The sequence below is a fragment of the Equus quagga genome, chromosome 1, assembly GCF_021613505.1.
Source record: "Equus quagga isolate Etosha38 chromosome 1, UCLA_HA_Equagga_1.0, whole genome shotgun sequence".
NCBI lineage: Eukaryota > Metazoa > Chordata > Mammalia > Perissodactyla > Equidae > Equus > Equus quagga.
In genome coordinates, this window is record NC_060267.1 from 49,475,165 (window position 1) to 49,498,098 (window position 22,934).

Genomic DNA, 22,934 nt, shown 5'->3' on the forward strand with positions numbered 1-22,934 from the left:
TCCAATCCATGTACATGGAATGGAAGAATAAACATAGTTAAAATGTCCATTCTACCTAAAGCAATCTACAGATTCAACGCCATCCCAATCAGAATCCTAATGACATTCTTTACAGAAATAGAACAAAGAATCCTAAAATTCATATGGGGCAACAAAAGACCCCGAATTGCTAAAGCAATCCTGAGAAAGAAGAACAAAGCTGGAGGCATCACAATCCCTGACTTCAAAACATACTACAAACCTACAGTAATCAAAACAGCATGGTACTGATACAAAAACAGGTGCACAGATCAATGGAACAGAATTGAAAGCCCAGAAATAAAACCACACATCTATGGACAGCTAATCTTCAACAGAGGAGCTGAGGGCATACGATGGAGAAAAGAAAGTCTTTTCAACAAATGGCACTGGGAAAACTGGAAAGCCACATGTAAAAGAATGAAAGTTGACCATTCTTTTTCCCCATTCACAAAAATAAACTCAAAATGGATCAAAGACCTAAAGCTGAGACCTGAAGCCATAAGGCTTCTAGAAGAAAATGTAGGCAGTACACTCTCGGACATCAGTATTAAAAGGATCTTTTTGGACACCATGTCTTCTCAGACAAGGGAAACAATAGAAAGAATAAACAAATGGGACTTCATCAGACTAAAGAGCTTCTTCAAGGCAAAGGAAAACAGGATTGTAACAAAAAAACAACCCACTAACTGGGAAAAAATATCTGCAAGTAATACATCTGACAAAGGCTTAATATCCATAATATATAAAGAACTCACACAACTCAACAACAAAAAAATCAAACAACCTGATTAAAAAAATGGGCAGGAGACATGAACAGACATTTCTCCAAAAAAGATATACAGATGGCCAATAGGCACATGAAAAGATGTTCATCATCACTGTGCATCAGGGAAATGCAAATCAAAACTACACTAAGATATCACCTTGCACCCATTAGAATGACAAAAATAACTAAAACAAATAGTAACAAATATTGAGGAGGTTGTGGAGAAAAAGGAACCTTCATACACTGCTGGTGGGAATGCAAACTGGTGCAGCCACTATGGAAAACAGTATGGAGATTCCTCAAAAAATTAAAAATAGAACTACCATACAATCCAGCTATCCCACTACTGGGTATCCATCCAAAGAGCTTGCAGTCAGCAATCCCAAAAGTCCTGTGCACCCCAATGTTCATTGCAGCATTATTTACAATAGCCAAGACATGGAAGCAACCTAAGTGCCCATCAACAGATGATTGGATACAGAAGATGTGGTATATATATATATATATATATAATGGAATACTACTCAGCCATAAAAAAGAACAAAATCGTCCCATTTGCAACAACATGGATGGACCTTGAGGGAATTATGTTTAGTAAAATAAGCCAGATAGAGAGGGACAATCTCTGTATGACTCCACTCATATGAGGAATTTAAACATGTGGACAAAGAGAACAGATTAGTGGCTACCAGGGGAAAGGTGGGGTGGGGCTGGGCAGAAAGGGTGAAGGGGTGCACCTACAACACGACTGACAGACAATAATGTACAACTGAAATTTCACAAGATTGCAACCTATCGTTGACTCAATAAAAAATAATAAAAAAAGTGGAGATGGAGAGAAGTAGTAAGACTTAAAATATACTTTGGTGGTAAAGATGAGAAAATTTGTTTCACTGTATTGAGTGAAAAAAAAAAGAAATCAGAAAGCTCTTCATCTGGAATCTGAACAACTGAGTGGATGGTAGGGTCACTTCCTGAGTTGGGGAAGATTTTGGAATAGGGATGTGTAACAGCATATTCATCCCGTCATTGTTTGTGATAGCAGAGAAACAAAGGCAAACTAGGTGTCCGTCATTAAGAGAATGGATACATAAAATGGAGACTATGCAGCAGTTAAAAGGATGAATTACATGTACGTAGCACAACATGGAAGATCTGAAAAACATAACGCTAGTGGAAAAAGTAAAATGGTAAGACATATTTTAAAAAATCACTTAATTAAACATGAAACAAATGAAGAAGAAAACTACATATTTTGTAAGGATACAAACAAACTCAAGGACGATGTCAATCAAAGTATGCTCCTGTGGAGGAAAGGCGAATGGAAGTGGGGACACAGGAAGAAGGGGAAGGTAAGAGAACATGAGAGATGCACATACGGACTGATGAAGACGTGGCCCCATGAACTGAGGAGTATGACGAACTCTAATCACTGTACCCGAGGTCCAAAAAATTACTTATTAAAGTACAATAAAATAACAAAAACTAAAATGGACAAGAATCCAAGTTTTTCTACATTACAAGGATTATAAACAATCTTATTATTTTTACTTTTCCTAAGCCCTCAGCTATCATGTAGCTGTGACCTCCATGGAGATTTTTCCCTCTCTGGATTTTCTTCATTCCTATTTTTTTACTACTCTTATTATCTTTAATAAACATCTATTCCAAACACTTCATGTCCTGGATAACTTTAGTCCATAATGTTCACCAAAAGGATCAGTTGTGCAGTGCAAGTGCTGATAGAAAAATTTTGGTTTCTAGTTTTACCAAACTTTATTTCACTAGGCAGGGTAAATGAATTGAGTCAATAACCGACCCTAGCCCCCAATAAATAAATCTAAGGAAATAAGCTATTTCTAATGTAACGTCCTTAAAGGGGACAAAGCAGTGAAGAACTGGACCCAACTCTGATGAAAGGTGGAGAAAATTCTTACAACAGGACTGAATCCTAGTGACACAGGAGAGCTGCACACATCCCGACTGTTAGGGGAGAATTTAGGAGACTACTGTACTCATTTGTTTCTTTTTGAATAAGTAAATGAGATTGTACACCCTGGAGCAGCCAAGCCATGGCACAAGTGGAATCACTATCACAACATCCTTAACCTAATCAAGGGAGTCACCGTCATCACATCCAAGAGACATCCCTCAGCCCCAGGACCAAAGGTAGGAGATCATAAGGAGATGGGATTTTGTTTCCACTACTTTCTCCTATGAACCTTCTATCTAGATTAAGCTGGCCCGTTGTCTTTTGAGCATCAGCCACTGAATGCTCACAAGGGTAGGATTAGGGAGGATTAGGATACACTGTGTTTCTTGCCCTTAATTCCTTTAATTAACTCGTGGGGTAACGAAACAATTGGAATAAGAATTTTTAAATTCTTACTTTTTATTAATCCATTCATTTATTTAATATTCATTGATACAAGCACTATTTTAGGTGTCTGAGATACAATGGTGGATAAGATACAGTCCACGTCCTTAAAAACTACGAAAGAGAAAGACAAGTAAACAGACTACAATCCAGCGTCAACAACAGTAAGAAGTATGGTCCCTTTCATTACTCCCTCCAATATGTTTAAACAACATCTTCCCTCCTTATCTATGTCCAAATCCTACTAAAGAAAAATAATAAGTTTTTCTCATTTTTGAGGCATTAGTGCCTAAAATAATTTGAGAATCAACCACATAAACTGCTTCCGTAAATTTTCCTCTACAAAAATGCCTTGTCAAAGAGACCACTATTGTAAAATCAACATGCAAATCACATGTTCACAACATGGAAAAAATATAGTCACACATTGTTTCATTCAACCACATCTACGCATATTCAGAAAAACTAAATTCAGTCAAGGCCAGGTCTTAAGTAAGTGTGAAGAGCTGAAGACCAGACAGCATCACCCTGCTCTCATCCACTTTCATAATTTATTTTCTCACCATTAGCATTATTCTTTAGAATAATGCTTTATCTGCAAAGGGCCACTGTTAGGATAAAAATATATTATCAGAGAAAAGTAACATGTCAACCCATTAATGCACATAAAAACCCTCTGCTACATTAGCAATAGTATATATTTGCACAGATTTCATTAGATCAGCTCAGAATATAGCATATAAAAGGTATATTTTTGACTAGATGGTGGGGGTGAGGATGAAGGAAGCAGCATTAGTCACTAGAGTGAAAAATACTAAAAAAAACTTTATCTATTTCACAAATTTGCCTAGATCTGGTTTTTAAATTGTTAAGATAATATCTAAATACTCTCAAAGTCCACCAATAAACCATCAACCCTGGGGAAGCTGCATTTAATCTTGCATCTAATGCCGTATCCTCAAAGGTTCAGCATTCACTATATATATATATATGTACTCATGGCTATCCCAACACCCAGAGGCCAGCTCCCCCTTTTAAGGGAGTCATATGACAGATCTGACCATCCGTCAAAGTCTGACCTTCTTACAGACCCAATGTAAAGGAGCTTCGCAGCTAGAGGCTTGGAGACCATTTCCGCTGATGGCACCACACTTCTGTACCAAGCTGTTTGAAAGAATCCTGTAAGAAATCAGACAAAAATCAATCACTTAAGGTGACACGCAGAGTAAAGGAATTGTAAAGCATGAAGGAATAAAAAATGAGCAAATTCTTTCTCCCTATTCAGGCCCCACTACTCTCAGCTCCCAAAACAACAGAACAATAAAAATTGCTAATTAGCCTCTCTGTAAAATGCCTTTTTTGTTTTTTTGCCCTTATCCACTGTTCATTTCCTTCTTTGTTCCCAATTTCCTTTCCTCTCTGCTCCATCTGCTATCCTTTATATATTTACCCAGCCACATAACTTTTATTTCCCTTTTCTCTCTCTCTCTGTTTTTTTTTTTTTTTTTTGCACTCCTTTGAAGCCCCTTACCTTGAGAAGTTTAGAGTTGATCCATCTTCCCACCTCCAGCCAGAATTGTTCCTCAGACCAATCCAGTAAAATTTCTCATTGAGGAAACTTTTGAGCAGGTTCTAAGGGAAAGATCGAAGATGATGAAAAAAAGTAAGCAAGATGCAGAAAATCAAAGACTCAGTGTCATGGTCAAACAATTATTCTTTTACACCCTCTCTCATCACCATTATTATGGAATGCGTGTTTGTGTGCCCCTGAAGCTCGTATGCTAAAGCTCTAACCCCCAATGTGATGGTATTTAGAGGTGGGGCCTTTAGGAGGTAGTCTGGTTTAGATGAGGTCATGAGGGTGGAGCCCTCACTAATAAGGGATTAGTGTCCTTATAAGAAGCTAATATAGCTCTTGGACTTCCCAGCCTCCAGAACTGTAAGACATAAATGTCTGTGATATAAGCCACCCAGTCTACGGTACTTTGTTAGAGCAGTCTGAGCTGACTAAAACAACCACTTACTCCAAATAACTAATCTCTCTTTTAAATTCCAATTCTAAAGCTTTGTTGATTGCAGAGTGGAACACTTCCTAGAATTGAACTTTATGGCTACAACTGCATTCTTGGAACACGACAGATAATATAAATATAACACCTCTACCTTTCATTGCAACTTCCTCCTTGACTGGATGGAGCAATAACTTTGAAAGAAAAAAGTTAAATACCGCTGCAGAAGTAATCAGGTTTCTCATTATCATAAACATGTAAATTATTATTAAGCCTGTGGAAACATACTTGGTTTTTTTCCCACTAAACTCTCATTTTCCAAGTCCTCATCAATCTTGCATATGACAAGGAAAAAAAACAGTTCTTAAGGAAACAAGCTTAAGGTAAAGTTAACTTGGCTATATCCATGCTACTCCTAGAACGGAGATAAAAGATTCTTTGCTCTGTAGAGTCTGACATTCAAATGAAGGAGTTTTATTTCCTAAGGATACTGCCTCTACAAATGAAATAAAGGATAAATCCCAGAAGATTAATTTTGTTGTAGAATTTGCTGTTAATGCAATGAATATATTTCTCAATAAATGAACTACCACCTTGAATTTGAAAATGGCTTTTGTTACAGAGAGTTTCACTGTGATGTTGAAGTTTTGATGTGACGTTAATGTTGACAAGTATTGTGTTTATTTGTGAACAGGAAGGACAAAATTGTAAGTCTGAAAAGCAAAAAATAGATGGAAGACCATTACATATAAACTAAAATGCTCAATGTTTTTATCTGTTTTAGAGTATGAATGAATATTCAAAGGTATTCATATGTGTTTTAACAGATACCAAATCCTCTGGGTTATATGCAGTGGGCAAGTATAGATGTGTGCAGTAGCATTCATGGGCACTGATAACTGATGTCTCTGTGTGTCCAACAAATACTGTATGTATTGATGGGGTCCAGGGCAGGCTGCCCCAAGATGCGCCACTGTGGTATGCGGATTATTTCAAGCTGAAGACAATAAAGGCTCAGACTCAGCAAGAACATTCGACCTTTCCCCCCTAACTGCCTAAAACAAATTTAAAATAAAGGCCTGTCTCCAGGGCAGGCCATCACCATAGATAACTTTGGGTTCCGGCAGACTGGAAGGACACTTGCGAAGCCCACTCTTATCAAAGTTCTATTTACCAAACATTTGCTTTTCCATTTCCATGTGGGTTGCCTTCGTACCCTTTTGAAGCCCCAAATCATTACCCCAAATCTCCTCCTTGTCTCTTAGGGAAAGATACTTAAACAGGCAGCCTCGGCCAGTTGGCTGAGTTGCTCAGTTTGCCCGAGCCTCTCCCATGTATATATGTTATAAAGCTTTGTTTAATTTTCTCCTGTTATTCTGTCCTATGTGAATTTAATTCGTTGTCCAGTCAGAAGGACCCAGAGCGGGTAGAGGAAATGTCTTCCTCCCCTACAGTATAATTAATGAGATAATTGCCTGGCATCTTCTCTTTACTCTATTTCTTCTTATCCAATTCCCTGAATCACCTCAAATACCTTGTGAAGGAAAATGGAAAACTAATAAGAAAGCACTCAAATTGTTCCTTCCCTTTTGTTCCCAGGAATCTTGTTTTGTAGTGTTTTTGCTTGGTTGCTTGGTTCGTTTGCTTTTCTCTGTGTTAGAGCTTGATCTAACAAATGTTAAAAAAAAAAAAAAAAGCCCCTAACTTGTTCCCGTGATCACATATTTCCTGACTAATCATTTGTTTTAAGCCTCCTTCCTGTGCTGGTGCTTTGAGGTAATCTGCCATTTCATCTGGCAGTGGTCATCACACAGAGCATCACATTCTCAAATTCAATGAACTTGCTTCGATCTCTCTCCTGTCTCTGTAAACTTCTATCCTTTGGAGGAACAGAAGCTCAAAGAAGGGCAGTGACACATTACTTCTCAGTAATTTAGTGGTAGGCCTTGGACCAGAACCCAATGCCCCAGCATGTCCTCCACTGTGATAACCCATCCCTCTGTAACTCAGCTCTCTTTTTAAACTGCACTTACACTAGCCCTGAAGAAATTGTGAGACTTCTAGGATGTTTATTGGCACATTCAGCAAGCTAAAAGACTGTACATTCCCTTTGATAAAGCAGGCCAAGATGACAGCTTAAATAAATATTATAATGTTGGATCCCAGAATTAGTTACTAAGTTGGGCCTGTGTATCGGGGAGAGTCCTCATAGTGCCCCAGAACAGGCTGATGAATCCATAATGATGTCTATTTCTCGTTATACCCACGGTCAGATATCCTAAAACCTGGGCATTTTGCTAGAAAAGGGAGACCCAAGGTGGCAGAGTATGCCTGGATTACCTTCAGGCAATCTGAAAAACCTCCTTTAGAAGTTTTTGAAAATCAAAGACAATTATTTTTCTTCTTCAAGTTTCAGGAAAAAATATTTTTAAACTTCCTAATTTTGCTGCAAAGTTATACATTTTTGTTCATTTAAACATATCAATATTTTCTAATGACAGTTTAATTCATTAAATACCTTTGGAATAAAATACTCTCTTTTATCCAGGAACTACTAAAAAAGCAGTGAAATTTCAATGCTCTATAATTATTATGATACCATCAGATGTTCCATTTTGACGACATTGTTTTTATTCCACTCCAGGAAGATGGGTGCTAAAGAGTAAGAATTCAAGAACTGTGCTCTTAACTGTATCTCTGGACTAGTTCCCTTTACCTACTTGGAGACTTTCACTGGAATGGATAAAGAGTTTCTCTTCTAAAGTCAAGAGAAGCATAAAGCCTCTTTGCACTCCCAGTAAAGACACTAAAGGAGGTTGTCTTGGTCAGTTCACGGTGCTATATCACATTACCATAGGCTGGGTGACTTAAACAATGGACATTTATCTCTCACAGTTCTGGAGACTGGGAAGTCCAAGATCAAGGTGCCAGCAGATCTGGTGTCTGGTAAGATCCTCCTTCCTGGTTTGCATATGGCTGTCTTCTCATATCTTCACAAGGCAGAAAGCAGAGAGAGGCAAGCTCTCTCAGGTCTCTTCTTCTAAGGGCACTAAGCCCATCATGAGGGCCCCACCCTCATGATCTAATTATTTTCCAAAGGCCCCACATCCAAATGCCATCACACTGAGGATTAGGGTTTCAACATATGAATTTTGGAAAGACACAAACATACAGTCCATAAGAGACAGAACAAGTCTTCTGTGCTATTTCCCATGATCAGATAACTTATATTTTCTCTTGGATTTCATTTGAAATTGGATTCCAATCCTGGATTGCATTCCAATCCTAGTTTCCACTGAGGACACGTGGTTGTTGTAGCTTCTAGATGAAGCATTTGAAAAATCAGTACAATTTGTTTGGCAACACATCCTTCCCCAAAATTCTATCTCCTGTGATAGCTTTGTTCTCTCAGGTAGAGTATCCAGAAAACAATTATAAACAATTATGTCTTACATTTGTATGGTACTTTAAGGCTTACACAATCCCTTTGTATTCATTCTTAATTTCATTTGAAATGCTGGATATGCAGTAGGGCATTCAGGACAGCAAAACAAAAACAATATACTGGAGTCCACCACTCGCTCTGTCCCTGCTATCTGAGGACAAACAAACGGCTTAATCTGGCTGACCCTCAGTTTCCTTATGAGGATTTAGCTCAGATATTCTCTAGGATTTTTTTCCAGTTGTAAAATTCCTGACAACCCTGGAAGGTAGGAAAATATTATCATCCTCGTCTTTGTAGATGAGAAAACATGTCCACATGGGTGAAAGGGCTTACCCAAGGCTCCTTAGTGAATAAACATCCAAGTTTTCTCTCCCAGAGCTAAACTTTTGCATTTTATCAAGTTTTCCCCTGCTAGTAATAAATAAGATCACACTGTGCCCCCGATTAATGCTCTCTAGTGGTTTCCCTTTTCACATAGAATAAAATCTAAAATCCTTATTTATTACAAGGTCTTACATGATCTAGTGCCTGCCAACCATTTATTCACTTACTAGGTTCCAGGCTCCCCCTAGATTTTCACATGTGCTGCCGTTCAGGTCTAGGCCTCAACTCAAATGCTACCTCCTCAGAGAGGCATTCCTTAATTGGCCAATCTAAAATATCTACATTCACTATTATAGCATACTGCTTCATTTTCTTCAAAGCACATATCACCATATTTACTTGTTTACTTCTTTGTTGTCTGTCTCTCCTCTGACTAAAATGCAAGCACCATAATAGCAAGAACTCTTGCTTACTACTGTATCCCCAGCACCTGGAAAAATATATGAAATGGTGTTCAATAATATTTATAGAATTAAAGAACGTAGAGTCAAGTCTTATGCTGCAAGAGGCTAAAACCTTTTGAACACAAACTCTCTGCATTTTTCACTTTACCCACATCGAGTACTTCATTGTGTAGGGTGGAGGTAGGGAGGTAGACTGAAGAGAAAAGGTAGGGTAAGATAGATGAAATGACACCCTAATTCAAGATAGCTTGAAATCTTTCATGTATTTCTTAACCAACTTACTTAAAAGGATTATTTAAATGAGGAAGAAATGAGTTTTTCCTCATTTCTCCACAGAAATTGTAAGAAAAACAGTCCATTTCATTCTTTCTTTCATTTCAAGGAGAGGAATGACAGCTAATAAAGTACAGAAATGGGTAAAGACTTGCTCAGAAACCTCAGTTAGAGTCCAAAGAGCTGGGATTAGATAATGCCCACTTACAAACTCCACTCCTGCACTTTTTTACTACACCCAAGACCCATACAATTCTAAGTGACATGATCAGGCCAGTTTACTACTCACTGGGGTAGCTGGATAGTGAAAATGTTCACTATGTCACTTTCACTTGAAAATCTTCCCGCTTGAAAGAAGCCTTTAAAATCAGATGCAATTACCTATGTTCTATGTACACATGGAAAGTGTGTGTGTGAGTGTGTGTGTCTGTGTCTGTAGAGCAGCACAAAAGTAGAAGGAAGAAGAAAAGGCGTTAACTCAGAACTCCTGTCCTCCGAAAAGGGTGTTAAATAGAGCACTTAGGTGTTATGTCACTTTAGAGTTTGTAATGTTTGGTTGCATTTTAGAGAAAAGAAAATGCAAAATTTAAAAGCAAGATGAAGATAGAAAACAAACAAATGAAATCAGGTACACTTTTTCTTTCCTTTTCCTTTAGGGCAATATTTATACCTTACACACATGCGCGCGCGCACACACACGCACACACACACGTGCTTTTGCAGGTAATATTTTTAAATTGTAATTAAAATATTATTAAGGCATAGAAAATATTCCATGACTTCCAAAATCAACATGGCTTATGACATACATCTAAGTTAGTTCAATCTATATGGAGAAAAACTAGTAATATGTCAAAGCTACTAAATTGGTTAAATATTTTCATTTTCATATAAATATGGCTATAGCTGAATATAAATTGGAAATAAGTAAATTTTGTCGAAGAATATAAAAGTAGTTAAGCAATAATAGGATAATAGAGAATTTTTAAAAATAAGCATCTAGAATAATTTAATGTTTGGAAAAAACAGGAATAAAATAATACTATGTGATAAAAGCAGCACATAAAGACAGGCTGTCCTAAAAGCCTAAAAACTTAAGATAAATGTCTTTTTTTCTTTTCTTTTGCTTGAGGAAGATTGCCCCTGAGCTAACATCTGTGCCAATCTTCTTCTATTTTATATGTGGCGTGCTGCCACTGCATGGCTTGATGAGCAGTGTGTAGGTCCACACCTGGTATCCAAACCCACAAACCCTGGGCCGTCAAAGCAGAGCACATGAACTTAACCACTATGCCACCAGGCTGGCCCCGGATAAATGTATTTTTAAATAGTATGTCTGTTATATTTTCAAATCATATCATTAATATGTTTTTCTTCAATCTCCAGACACCTTTTCAGGTGAAGTTTAAAGCAATGAATGCAGTTATTAATTTGAAAAAAGTACATTACAGAGCACCCATGAAGTCTAAAATCAATTGAAATCCATAGCTTTAAATTTAAAGGTATTTCACCTGAAAATATTTCTGGAGGTTTAATAAAAACACCTTGAGTATATTAGTTGAAAATGTATCTAACATACTGTTTAAGAATAAGTTTATCCTGTGTTTCCAAACTTTTCAGATATCCTGTAGCATGTAAACATTGATTACTATCATATAAAAACGTGCACATACATTAAGAGATTTCAAAGGGAAATTTGATAGGCTACAAATTACTACAATTTAATATTGATACAAATTTTCCCTATAATTCTGTGTATGTGTACAATACTAAAAGCAAATAAGACTTGCTCTGTAAACTAGAGCACTGTCTTTAAAAGACAGTGAAAAATCTCCCATAATAGGTGAATGGATAAACAAAATGCAGTATATCCATACAATGGAATATTATTCAGCCATAAAAAGGAATGAAATTCTGATACATGCTATAGCACCGATGAATCTTGAAAATATGCTAAGTGAAATAAGCCAGATGCAAAAGGACATAATAGTCAAATTCAGAGAGACAAAAGGCAGAACAGTGGTCACCAGGGGCTGGCAGGAAGAGAGAAGGGGAGTTGTTTTTTAATGGATACAGAGCTTCAGTTTGGAATGATGAAAAATTTCTAGAGATGAATACTGGTGATGATCTCACAATAATGTGAATATACTTAATGTCAATTGTACACTGGAAAATGGTTAAAATGGTAAACTTTATGTTATGAAGATTTTACCTCAATTTTTTTAAAGCTAAAAAAAAAAAAAGATAGTGAGAGATATCCTAACCTACATCCTACACCAACACTTTGGTGTGAAAGTTACACTGGTTGCTTGATCTGCTTATAAAGGAAGGATGACAAAAGACATATTACCAGACTACAAAGACCTCCAGAGTAAAATAATTCTCCTACCATCTACCCTGTGTTTCCAGACATTTCTTTCAATCTTCTGACATACCACTTCAGATTTCCTATAAGAGAAATACTAAATTCAGCAAGTCAAATTTCTCTGTGATACATATTTTACTGAAATTTCGTGTCTTAGGAGACAGAAGAGAAAAACAAAAGTTATTTTGACTTTGAGCTGTATTCTGAGCAACAAGGAGAATTAGTTCAAGTGGAAAAGAAGAAAAACTAAAATTAAGTGATTCCTACTATGTCAAAGGAACTTCCAGATAGATTTTCTCATTTAATATTCATAACAATTCTGGGAAGTTTTTTTCCCCTTTGTACGGGGGGAAATTGAGAGTCAAAGAGGTTAAGAAAATTGCTGAAGTTCACATAGCTAGTAAGCAATGTAGTAAAAACAAATTCATGAATGTCTAAAAGAAACTAAGCCCTTTCCATTAGCTGATTCTACTGTAAAATATGAGGAAAAGTGACAGTTACCATAGCATTTGCATTGCAGTATCCAAAGAAGGAAATTTCAGATATAATTAGATGTAAGCCCTAAATACAAGAAAAGCCAATATCAAAAGTTCAGAGAGAACACAGGGACAATCCCAGTCATAAACTCTAATAGGGAAGATGGTTATAGTTTAATGAGTGGTTGTTAAAACAATAGAGTCTGATGATATAATCTCAAATTATGATAATAAAGAAGAAAGATACTGTGGGGTGAAGAGCATCAGGATAGATTGAGGGAAACCAAAGTATTTCTACAGGAAATTCTCTAGTCAACATAGATTTTAGAATAACACACTAACAACTATAAGAAACAAATGCTGGGGCTGGCCCCGTGGCCGAGTGGTTAAGTTCGCGCGCTCCGCTGCAGGCGCCCCAGTGTTTCGTTGGTTCGAATCCTGGGCGCGGACATGGCACTGCTCATCAAACCACGCTGAGGCAGCGTCCCACATGCCACAACTAGAAGGACCCACAACAAAGAATATACAACTATGTACTGGGGGGCTTTGGGGAGAAAAAGGAAAAAAATAAAATCTTTAAAAAAAAAAAAAAGAAACAAATGCTAAGAATTTGAATATATATAAAGACCTCAAGATAAATTCAAAGAGCAAAAAGAATAACAAAGGGTGGATGCAATAATGTAAAGAGAAAAATGAGGAAATAACAGAGCAATTCAATTTCAATTTTGTTTTTATTTTCTCAAAAATAAAATAAATCTTGAAGTCCAAGATAGAAAAAGAGATAAGTGAGCATCTAGCTATTTTAAATATATTTAAATCCCAACAGCCATATAATGAACCTTCCAGATTTCAAATTCAAATAATTTTTAAAACATCTATAGAAAAGAAAAGCCACCAGAAGACAATTAATAGGAAAAGTTATCTCATTTTTCAGCATCCACAGGATAGATCCTGGAAGCTCGTCAAATACAATATTTCTGTAAGTGACTTTAAAAGGTGGGCTGAAGTAGATTTTAAAATCTGGCTCTGAAAAAGAAAGACTGGCTCTGACAGATCTGTAGCCTTGAACTTGCTCATTATCTCTTCTGAATTTTACTCACTCCTTAGTGAAATGGGGATGTGGAGTTCTACATTATAGATATGCTGTTAAGATTAAGAATAATATACATAAAATACCTGGCACACAGCAGGTTCTCAATACATGGTAGTTTCTATTCTTAGATTCTTAGGGGTAGATTGTTATTACGTACTTTGCTATAACTGATCAAAGATAGAGGTCGATTATATATATGTATCTTACTGAAAGAAGACTATTTAACAGCATGAGAGGTATACTTCTTTAGCCTTGTAGCCTCTAGCATATACCAACTTAACTTCCTAGCAGTATTCTCCACCAGTAGAATGCCAGTTTGAAAAACTTGTTTTAATAGATCCATATACTCTTTTGGTAGCTATTCAAACCTAAGGATGATACTAGGAATATCAAGCATATCTTCAAATAGGTTATAAATCTTGCCTTGAGAACAAAAGAATAACACCACCAGTACAAGAGGATCAGCAGATCAGATATAAGACAAGCTGGTTCTCCAGAATCTGACAAAGGCTGAGAAGAAGAAAAAGAATTAGGCCAGAGAACCAAGCAAGATTCCACAGGAATGTCAGAAGCAAAACTTATCTGTGGTCACTATTAAATCCATCAGGGATATTCTACCCTTTCCAGTCCTGACTTGAGTTAACGGACCTTAAGAGGAAATAAACCAGTTTTGGAAATGTAGCCAATCTAACTCTGTGCAGCTTACTCAGCAATAGAGGCAGGATTCAGGGAAAGTGAAGAAAGAAAGGAAAGGAAAAATATCTCTAATACTACTACATTCCTCTGGGAGACCTCAGAGAAACACAAATATCCCCAACTCCCAGATATTCTGTGTCTTAGCCCTTTTCCTCCTCATCTCATGATCACACTGTGTAATTTATAGTAGCTGCTACACCACAATCCTCAGCAGCAGCGTCTTGCATTATGACTCACTACTCTGTTTATCAGTATTTGCCCAGCAATGCTTCAAGCTCTTTGCTCACTTCTGCTATTGACTTCAGTCAGCTCAAGTCCTCAGATGCAGCTATATCAGAGTGTGAATACGAGTTGCAGCAAAAAGGTCCAGAAAGTAAGGTTATAATTAACAGATATCATAAAACCAAGATTTCATATGTCTAATGACAAACCCCAAAGCATTCTGCACCTACTTTAGGGAAGGAATAAGGAAAAGTAAGCCACAGAGGTGGACTGATTTAGAGTTAGAGTCTATGCAAAATTTTAAAGGATTGAGTATTCCTTTGTCAGAAAACAAGAATTGAGATGCTTTCACCTTTTCTTAAAATAGGAAAACATAAAATTTAGGTTCTATATGTTCTCCCCAACTGCTTTAGAATAATTGCATCTCTAAAATTCCCCAAGGAATGTTAATATAGTTGAATTCTTAATAAAGTGTTTTCTGTGATTTGATTCTACCCAAAAAAAAAATTACAGAAAGCAATATCAAAACATAAAAATTAGCATGAAATTAGCACTAAAAACCTAACTAGGATATCTTATTTTCTTTGCATATGTTGTTTGCATTGACAAGTTAGAACTGGATTGATTTTTGTACCAGGTTACCTCAGGATGTCAGTTCCTTGCATTAACTTGAGATGCTCTAGGATTAATAAAGAGCTCTCCTCCAGGAGACTGCCGGGTGGACAGGAAGGAACAGAGTCCTGTGGGAAGTGGAGCCCACCAGCTTAGCTCTGCAAGGAGTTTAAGATCACACATGCACACACACACACACACACACAGTTTCCTTCCTTCTTTCCCAACTTTTTGAAACTGCTTTCTCCTCATGCCCCATCCTCCACCGCAAACGTTTCCTAGCCTGGGACTTACTGGATTCCAATGAATGAAGTAAAAATGTTAAAAGAGGCATTTAAGCCCTTGCATGGTCTCTTTGTCACCATGCTGTCGCTCTTCCCTTCCCTCCCAAGTCCACTGGCTCTTGCATAAGAATCAGCTGCTTCTTTGTTGTTGGACACGTATGTTTCTGGATCTAATATGTCTTTTAATTAGACCTGCATTTCTGGTCTTAATTCCTCTCTGTAATACTCACATCCTTCTATCTCCAGCACACACATATACACACATATATGCCTATGCAAACATCTAGGTTTCTATAACTGTGGGTTGCTGGGGTTAGGCAGGGAACAGATAAGGAGTGGGGAAAGAGAGGGAAGAAGGCAGGGGTAGAGGGGGAGAAAAGAAGGGAAAGAAAGAGGAGAGAGAAGGAGAGGGAAAGGGAAGAATATTCCTTTTGCTCCTCAAAACAAGATACATGACACATTTGCACAGTATTCACCAACAAAACAAGCTACATTTTCTAAATGTTTGCCTTTACCATTTCCTGCTTGTCTGTAAACATGAGGAGATGTGAGTCTTTGCCTAAGCAGAATTTCAGACTAGAAGTCCAGTTCTTTGTCTCCACTGAGAAGTAATAACAATGGTCACCATACCTAATCCAGAGGTCTGGGCAGCTAGGACAGCGGGCACAAGTGGAGTACTTGGAACCTAGAAAGGAAAAGGACCTGGTTCACATCTTTATGGACCACTCATTCTTGGAGATGAAATGGGAGATAAAACGGAATACGGCCATCCCAGTGTCTTCCCTGCCCTACCTAGCATTCATTCTGAATGCCTATTAATGCATGACCTCAGATTAAGTTTAGAGAAATGCACAACAATGTATCAGGAAGGGAAAAATTCCCCCTTTCCTTTCTTGGTTCTTTTGGCTGGCCAAATTAAAATGACATAAGGCAGATTAACAGCAGAAAATCAAATTTAATTACATATGTACAGGAAATCCACATTAACATGAGAGATTCCAAAGACAGTCAGGCAAAATGAAGCATATATACATATCATTCGAGACTAATGAGAAGGAGGATTTGGAAGGGAAGGCAATTCACAGGAAGAATGAAAGGGGTAAATGTTCAGTAAACAAATGTTTCCTGGGCCATCCAAAAACAATGGGACACAGAGAGGACTTGGATCAAACAGGCCTTGCCAGGTTCCTCCCTGTCTACCACACCTAGTTCATATTAAACTATAGTTATCTATGGTGATATCTCCCTTCCTGGAACAGGTCCACTATCTAAATTCTTTTAGGCAGTTAGCAGGAAGGGCAAAGTTTCTTCCTAAGACTTTTGGGCCTCAATTATTTTCAGCTCAAAATAATCTGCATGCCAGAGTAGTACATCTTGGGGGATTCATTCTGAACCCTCACTAATGCATGGCCTCAAATTAAATGCCCTCACAAAGTCCAACTCCATCACTACTACTGTACATTTCACTAGACAACGATGTGACTATGACTGAAGGAGCAGGGAAGGAAATGTGTACAATCTTGCTGGGGACTGTGGAGAGAGCACATTACTTGTGCTAGAGATCTTTATGCACATGTGGTATACGTATCAGATAAAATAATTGTGCATTTGCATGATATGTATCAGCGTACTGTCCATATAGGCTCAGGGTATAGATAATGTAACTACATAATGTACATTGCTTAAATAAGGCAGAATCTTTCAGAAACCCCAACCTCAACCTGACACCCCATAATAGTGTAGAAGAAAAAAACAGAAACTAAAAAGCACAAACTTAACTAGAATGAAAGGTCATTCTTTTTTTTATAATCACAAATGTGATTGTCTATCATCATTGGAAACTGGATAAAAGACATACTTCAGCAAAAAGAATTTACTCAAATATCAAAAAAAAAGAGTTTCTGACAGAGAAGGGTATCAGATGCTAAAGTGAAAAATGATACAATTCTCCTCACTGAGTTCTTTTAAGAACATTCTCATTCCTTTGAAATGGTCAGATTAGAGTTCTGTGAAAATGAAAGGGAATGGAATAAGCTTTCGAGGTAATTTCCACCAAGATTCCATTATTCTCTTGATTTTCTACTTCCATGAAACATATTTGTATAAACTCACCATAAGCACAATTCCACAATGGGCAAGTATGAGCCATTATATCAAATGAGCACATGTGTAGATATATAATTGCAGAATAGGTTATATATCTATTCTAGATTTAGGAATTTAAAAATGGGGAACATAGTCCTTTTTAATGGAAAGATTAGGCCTTCTATGGGAAGGCATGGCATGTGACCAATATAGGGTTCTGGAGATCAAGCTATAAAGTTGGCCCCTTATCCATTTGTGCTTTTTCCACACAACTGTGACATTACCCAGCCAGTGGAAAAATGTTTATGATGCAACATAAAATTAAAAAGTAATATACAAAATCATAAGCATATTATGATCAGAACTAGACCCAACCTTAGTAAGAAGAAAAAGAAAGGCAAGGCAGATTTTAGAGGACTGGATTGAAATTCTGTTAAAAGAATAAATACTTACACAAATGCATGGACCCAAAGACTAGGAGACTATACCCAGGAAATGCTATTGTGTACAAGTGGTGACTTATTTTGTTGGAATTATTTTTCATTTTTCAAATTTTCTGTTATGTTATGTTGCTTTCATAACACAAATCTTGGTTTCAGTTAGCACTTACCCTGGCACAGAGTCCACTGGAATAGCAGCAAACTTGCCAGAAGGGCACTCAGAAGCCCAAAAGCTACTGCCACATGGCAAGAGAGAAGGGACCTGGAAGAAGCTGCAAGAACAGAATTCAAAGCAAAATTCTGAGTCAGACTGAAAGCTGAAGGAGGAAAAGTTAGGGAAGGAGATCTGGGATCTTGAAGTAATTTGGCCTAGTGGGAAGTGAACCCCAGCCCTAAAGATTCCTTTCCTGGATTTGTCAGAGATTTGCCTTAAAGCCTAGGGTGGCCACCCACATCTTTATCAAGGAATAGACTATATTTGTCAAGTTCAGGATACTTTTTCCTTTGAAAATGTGGCTTACGCAGTCTCATGCCTTAGTGATGAGAATATAAATTGATACAACCTCTTTGGAGGACGATTTGGCAATGTCTACCAAAATTGCAAAGGCATTTACCCTTTGACTCAGAGTTTCCCTTTGAAAAGTTTCCTACAGATATTCACATACGTATAAAATGTTGTGTTTATAAGGCTGTTCATGGCAACAATATTTGTAGGAGGAAAAGACTGAATTCAACCTAAATGTCCATCAATAAAAAACCAATCAAATACATTCTGATATATACATAAAGTGAACATGCAGCTTCTAACAAAGGTTGGTAAAAAAACCAAAAAAATGCTTTTTTTACAGATATTGAGGTACTTTCAAGACATATAGTTAAAGGAAAAAACATTCTACAGAACAACGTATGCTATACACAAGAATCTGATAACATTGTTTGACTCTGCAGAGGGGAAATAAATCAATGGGGACAGAGAGAGGAGGAAGACTTTTTACCTTATTTTCTTTTGTATCTTTTGAATTTTGAGCCATGTGATATATAATCTATTCAAAATTTAAATAAATATAGTTTAAAGGAAAATAAAATAACCTACATCTCAGAAGTGCTTTGTAAACTGTCACTATTGGAAGAGTAATGAGTTTAGGTTGATACCATTGTTTATGGATGGGACACTACTTCATATTAACTCCGTTGCATAAACCTACAACTAAGAATGCTACTTTTTTTATTTGGAAAATGGAAATTTTTTTTTTACCCAAATGTTTATTTCCAAATCATAGCAGTCTCATACCCCGATAGCATAGGAGTTATGTGTGAAGAGCAAAACTCTGTAAACTAAGATATTTAAGTTCTAATTTTTACTCCTTTATTTGGTAATCTTTAATCTGGAAATTGGAAAATTGATTCTGTCTCTTTGGGCCTCACTTTCCTATTTAAATTTTACATGAATCATCCTGTAGATATGTGCGGGTATCTATGACGCATTCTGAACTTCTCGAAAGAAATTCATAGTGAGAAATACCTTTAAAATGAGAGAGTTCTGCACGATAAATATTTGGACTGATAAATTCAAAAACACTAGGTTTCTAGTGACATCATAAAATACATATATACTATAGAAGAATATTTAATGAAATAAATGTTGATTTAGATATGCAAAATGAAAACAGGTATCAAAACATAATTGTATTTGTGTAATGACAATCTGATTCAAACAATTAAGTTAAATTTTTTTAAATGTTTTTAATTTACTTAAAAAATATACATATTAAAAGCCACTTAGTGGTGTACATACAGTAGAGTCAGCATAGAAAGGCAAAAATGTACAAAAACAGTGATGCTGATGATCGCCATGTTGTAAAATTACTAGTGATTTTTATTTTCTTATATCCGCTCTCACAGTTTCCCTATTTTCTATAATGAACATGTAATACTTTTGAAAAAGATTTTTAATGTCATTTTAAAGTTTCCAATCCATTTCCCCATTCTCAAATAGAGCATCCTAGAGTAAGAATGAATAAAAAAATGTGTAATATGCACTGTACATAAATAAAAAGCCACTTGCCTAGAAATCAAAATAATGATACTCAAGTTCAAGTTGTGTGACCTTGCACTTATACTTTAAAATGTACATTCATGGGGCTGGCCCTATGGCATAGTGGTTAAGGTCGTGCACTCTGCTTAGGTGCCCCAGGGTTAGCCGGTTCAGATCTGGGGCACAGATCTATGTTTATCAAACCATGCTTTGACAGACATCTCATATATAAAGTAGAGGAAGATGGGCCTGGATGTTAGCTCAAGGCCAATCTTCCTAAAAAAAAAAAAAGTACATTCCTTTTGACTTAATAATTCTATTCCTTAAAAATTAGCACAGATATAATCCAAAAGAAAGAAAAATGTATACAAATAAAAATTCCCAATGCTGTATAATTTATAGTAATAGAAATAAATCTAAATGTCAAAGTACACTGGAATGATTTAGCAAATTATATAGCAATGCTTTCAAAGAATGAAACCAAAAATTATAATAATAAGGCTATGTAGCAAAAAGAGAGAAAGCGTATGGAGCTTACATAACTTGCAGGAGTTTACTCCAAGCATTACTAAAGAGATAAAGTTCTCCCAACAAAGTTCTTGCTTTAGTTCAGGAGCAATAAAGAATAACAGAATTGCCCTAGATTGGGTTTCGTAGATAAGATCATAGAGGTAAATGGTTAGAAAAGAATCTACCTGAGACCTAAGATCAGATCCTCCACCATATACCAAATTTTCATACTCCAACTCTAGACTTTAAACTGAACCACAAGTATTTCCTCAAATTACCCTCAATTTTTCTACATCCTATACACCAAATTTATTCTACCTCCCATTCATCCCTTAGCCTATGGTCACTATGCACAGTTTTCCATACTAACTTGGTTAACTCACCTTTTGGCTGTGGTCTGGAGTCATTCTGGGCTTGGCGTTCAGTAGACAACTCTAATACGGAATAAATAGCATGGTCAGTCATTTCCATCTAAAATCTTTCACGTTCAGTTAAAAGAGTAAAATTATAGAAGTGTGAGGAGACATGCGTCAGTCAGGAAACACCCCAATCTCTAAACTGCTAGCAGGAAACTTGAAGGTTTGTTTGAAAAAAAATGGTCCAACATGACAAAAACAGAAGCAACCTTCCAGGAAATGATTCAAATTCTGGGACTGCCTATAGAAATTAATATTCTAAATTGTGATTTTTTTTTGCTTCATCACATTCTCTAGATGTTCATTAAATACGTATTAAATTGATTCCCCATCTCACCTAATTCTATTGAGAAAGGAAATTTGCTCTTCAGTCCAGCAATTTCAATTATGGAAACCGGAATAAAAATGAGAGTGGTTCCTAGCTATGAATTTATCTCAGATTTTGTATTTGCTTTGTTTCTTTTTGAGAAAATAGATGCACATAAAATGGGACTGATTTCATTGTTTCTTGGACCTTTTGGGTAGTGATACATGATAGAGAAATGGATTATCAGCTGCATGTGCCTTGCATCAGGGGAGAAATGAACTACTGCCCAGATCTATGTTTTGTGAATATGCTGTATCCCTGTGTTCCCCCAAACATTCTCCCAGCTGTGCTCTAATCTTTACCCTTCACAGTGTCAGAAAGTCCAATACATGTTCTCTCCTCATTCTCTTGTTTTTAAAGACAATTATAAAGGGGAACAAATGAAATAAGTACATACTAAAGTGTTAGCAATTTATTTCTAATAGGAGAAAAGTTAATAAAAAATTAAAGTAAGGAACACAGAAAGGGAATTGAAACTCTAAGAACAGATAAGTTCACTAAGATAGAATGTATAAAGATAGAAGAGAAACAGGCAGAGCATATTAATAAAAACTAATAAAGTCCTGTTTTCAGCCACGGCAGAGTGATACTTTGACCTCCAGCCAAAAACTATACATGACAAAATACAGGAGGGGACTGTTTTCAGGCACAGAAAGACAGACAGCACTGTGATCCTTGAGAGAACAGAACACTCAAAGGTGAGCGCTACAATCACCCTGGTGTTCTTCCTAGGGCCACTTTCTGGCACAAGGCAGGAAAATGAATCCTGAACAGAGCAGCAGTCTCCTTAAGCTGAGGAGGCAGACAGCCACATTTTAAGCTGCTTATGTGGCTAGAATTTGCAGGGCAGGGTAAGTGACAAGAGGGAGCTGCACAGAGAGAGATGTTCAGAAGACTGCATGGGAATTCCCTATAGGTCTCTGGCTAAGAGCTAGGCTGCACAGACAGAGGACATGATTCTGCACATCCTAGCTGAGGTGGCCCCAGCAGGGCTGACAGCTGAATAGTGAGATCAGAGGTGGTGCAGTGCTGACCAGCTTGAACAAAGAAACGAAACAAAGTTTGACAAAAAAAAAAAAGATCCACCAGTAAGTTAGCAGCCTATGAGAACAAATTTTGATGCCCTTAAAAGGAAGACAACATAAACGAAATGTGTTCTATACCTACAATGGAATATTATCCAGCCTTAAAAAGGAAGGAAATCCTGTCACATTCTACCACATGGATGAACCTTGAAGACATTATGCTAAATGAAATAAGCTCATTACAACAAGACAAATACTCTATGATTCCACTTACATGAGGTATCTAACGTAGTCAAATTCACAGAAACAGAAAAGAGAATAGTGGCTGCCAGAGGCTGGGGAGAGAGAAAAATGGGGAGTTGTTTAAGGGTTATAGAGTTTCAATTTTACAAGATGAACAACTTCTGGAGATTGGTCGAATGAAAATGTGACCATACTTGCATTAGTCTGCTTAGGCTGCCATAAGAAAATACCATAGACTGGGTGGCTTAAACAACAGAAACACTGGAAGTCCAAGATTAAGGCACCTGCAGGATTGGTGTCTCATGAGAACTCTCCCCTTGGGTTGCAGTAGCCGCCTTCTCACTCTGGTCTCACAAGGCCTTTCCCTAGTGCGTGTGTGCAGGAAG

General features: G+C 37.0%; 1 protein-coding gene across 6 annotated transcripts in view; it reads right to left on the minus strand.

The window, feature by feature from the left end:
* Positions 1-3,192: 3,192 nt before the first annotated feature.
* The window catches only part of KLRG1 (killer cell lectin like receptor G1), a 42,826-nt gene continuing 23,084 nt past the window's right edge, over positions 3,193-22,934 (minus strand). For 3 of the 6 annotated variants that reach the window (XM_046653217.1, XM_046653227.1, XM_046653236.1), the window contains 5 exons: positions 20,881-20,931; positions 18,123-18,224; positions 15,943-16,112; positions 4,696-4,796; positions 3,193-4,343 (listed from right to left, as the gene is read on the minus strand). In XM_046653217.1, coding sequence (XP_046509173.1) covers positions 4,232-4,343; positions 4,696-4,796; positions 15,943-16,112; positions 18,123-18,224; positions 20,881-20,931 — 536 coding nt within the window. In that variant the 3' untranslated portion in view covers positions 3,193-4,231. Of the gene's footprint in view, positions 4,344-4,695; positions 4,797-15,173; positions 15,272-15,942; positions 16,113-18,122; positions 18,225-20,880; positions 21,035-22,934 lie in introns of those variants that run through there. The other 3 variants (XR_006887455.1, XM_046653209.1, XM_046653251.1) reach the window with 3 other exon arrangements.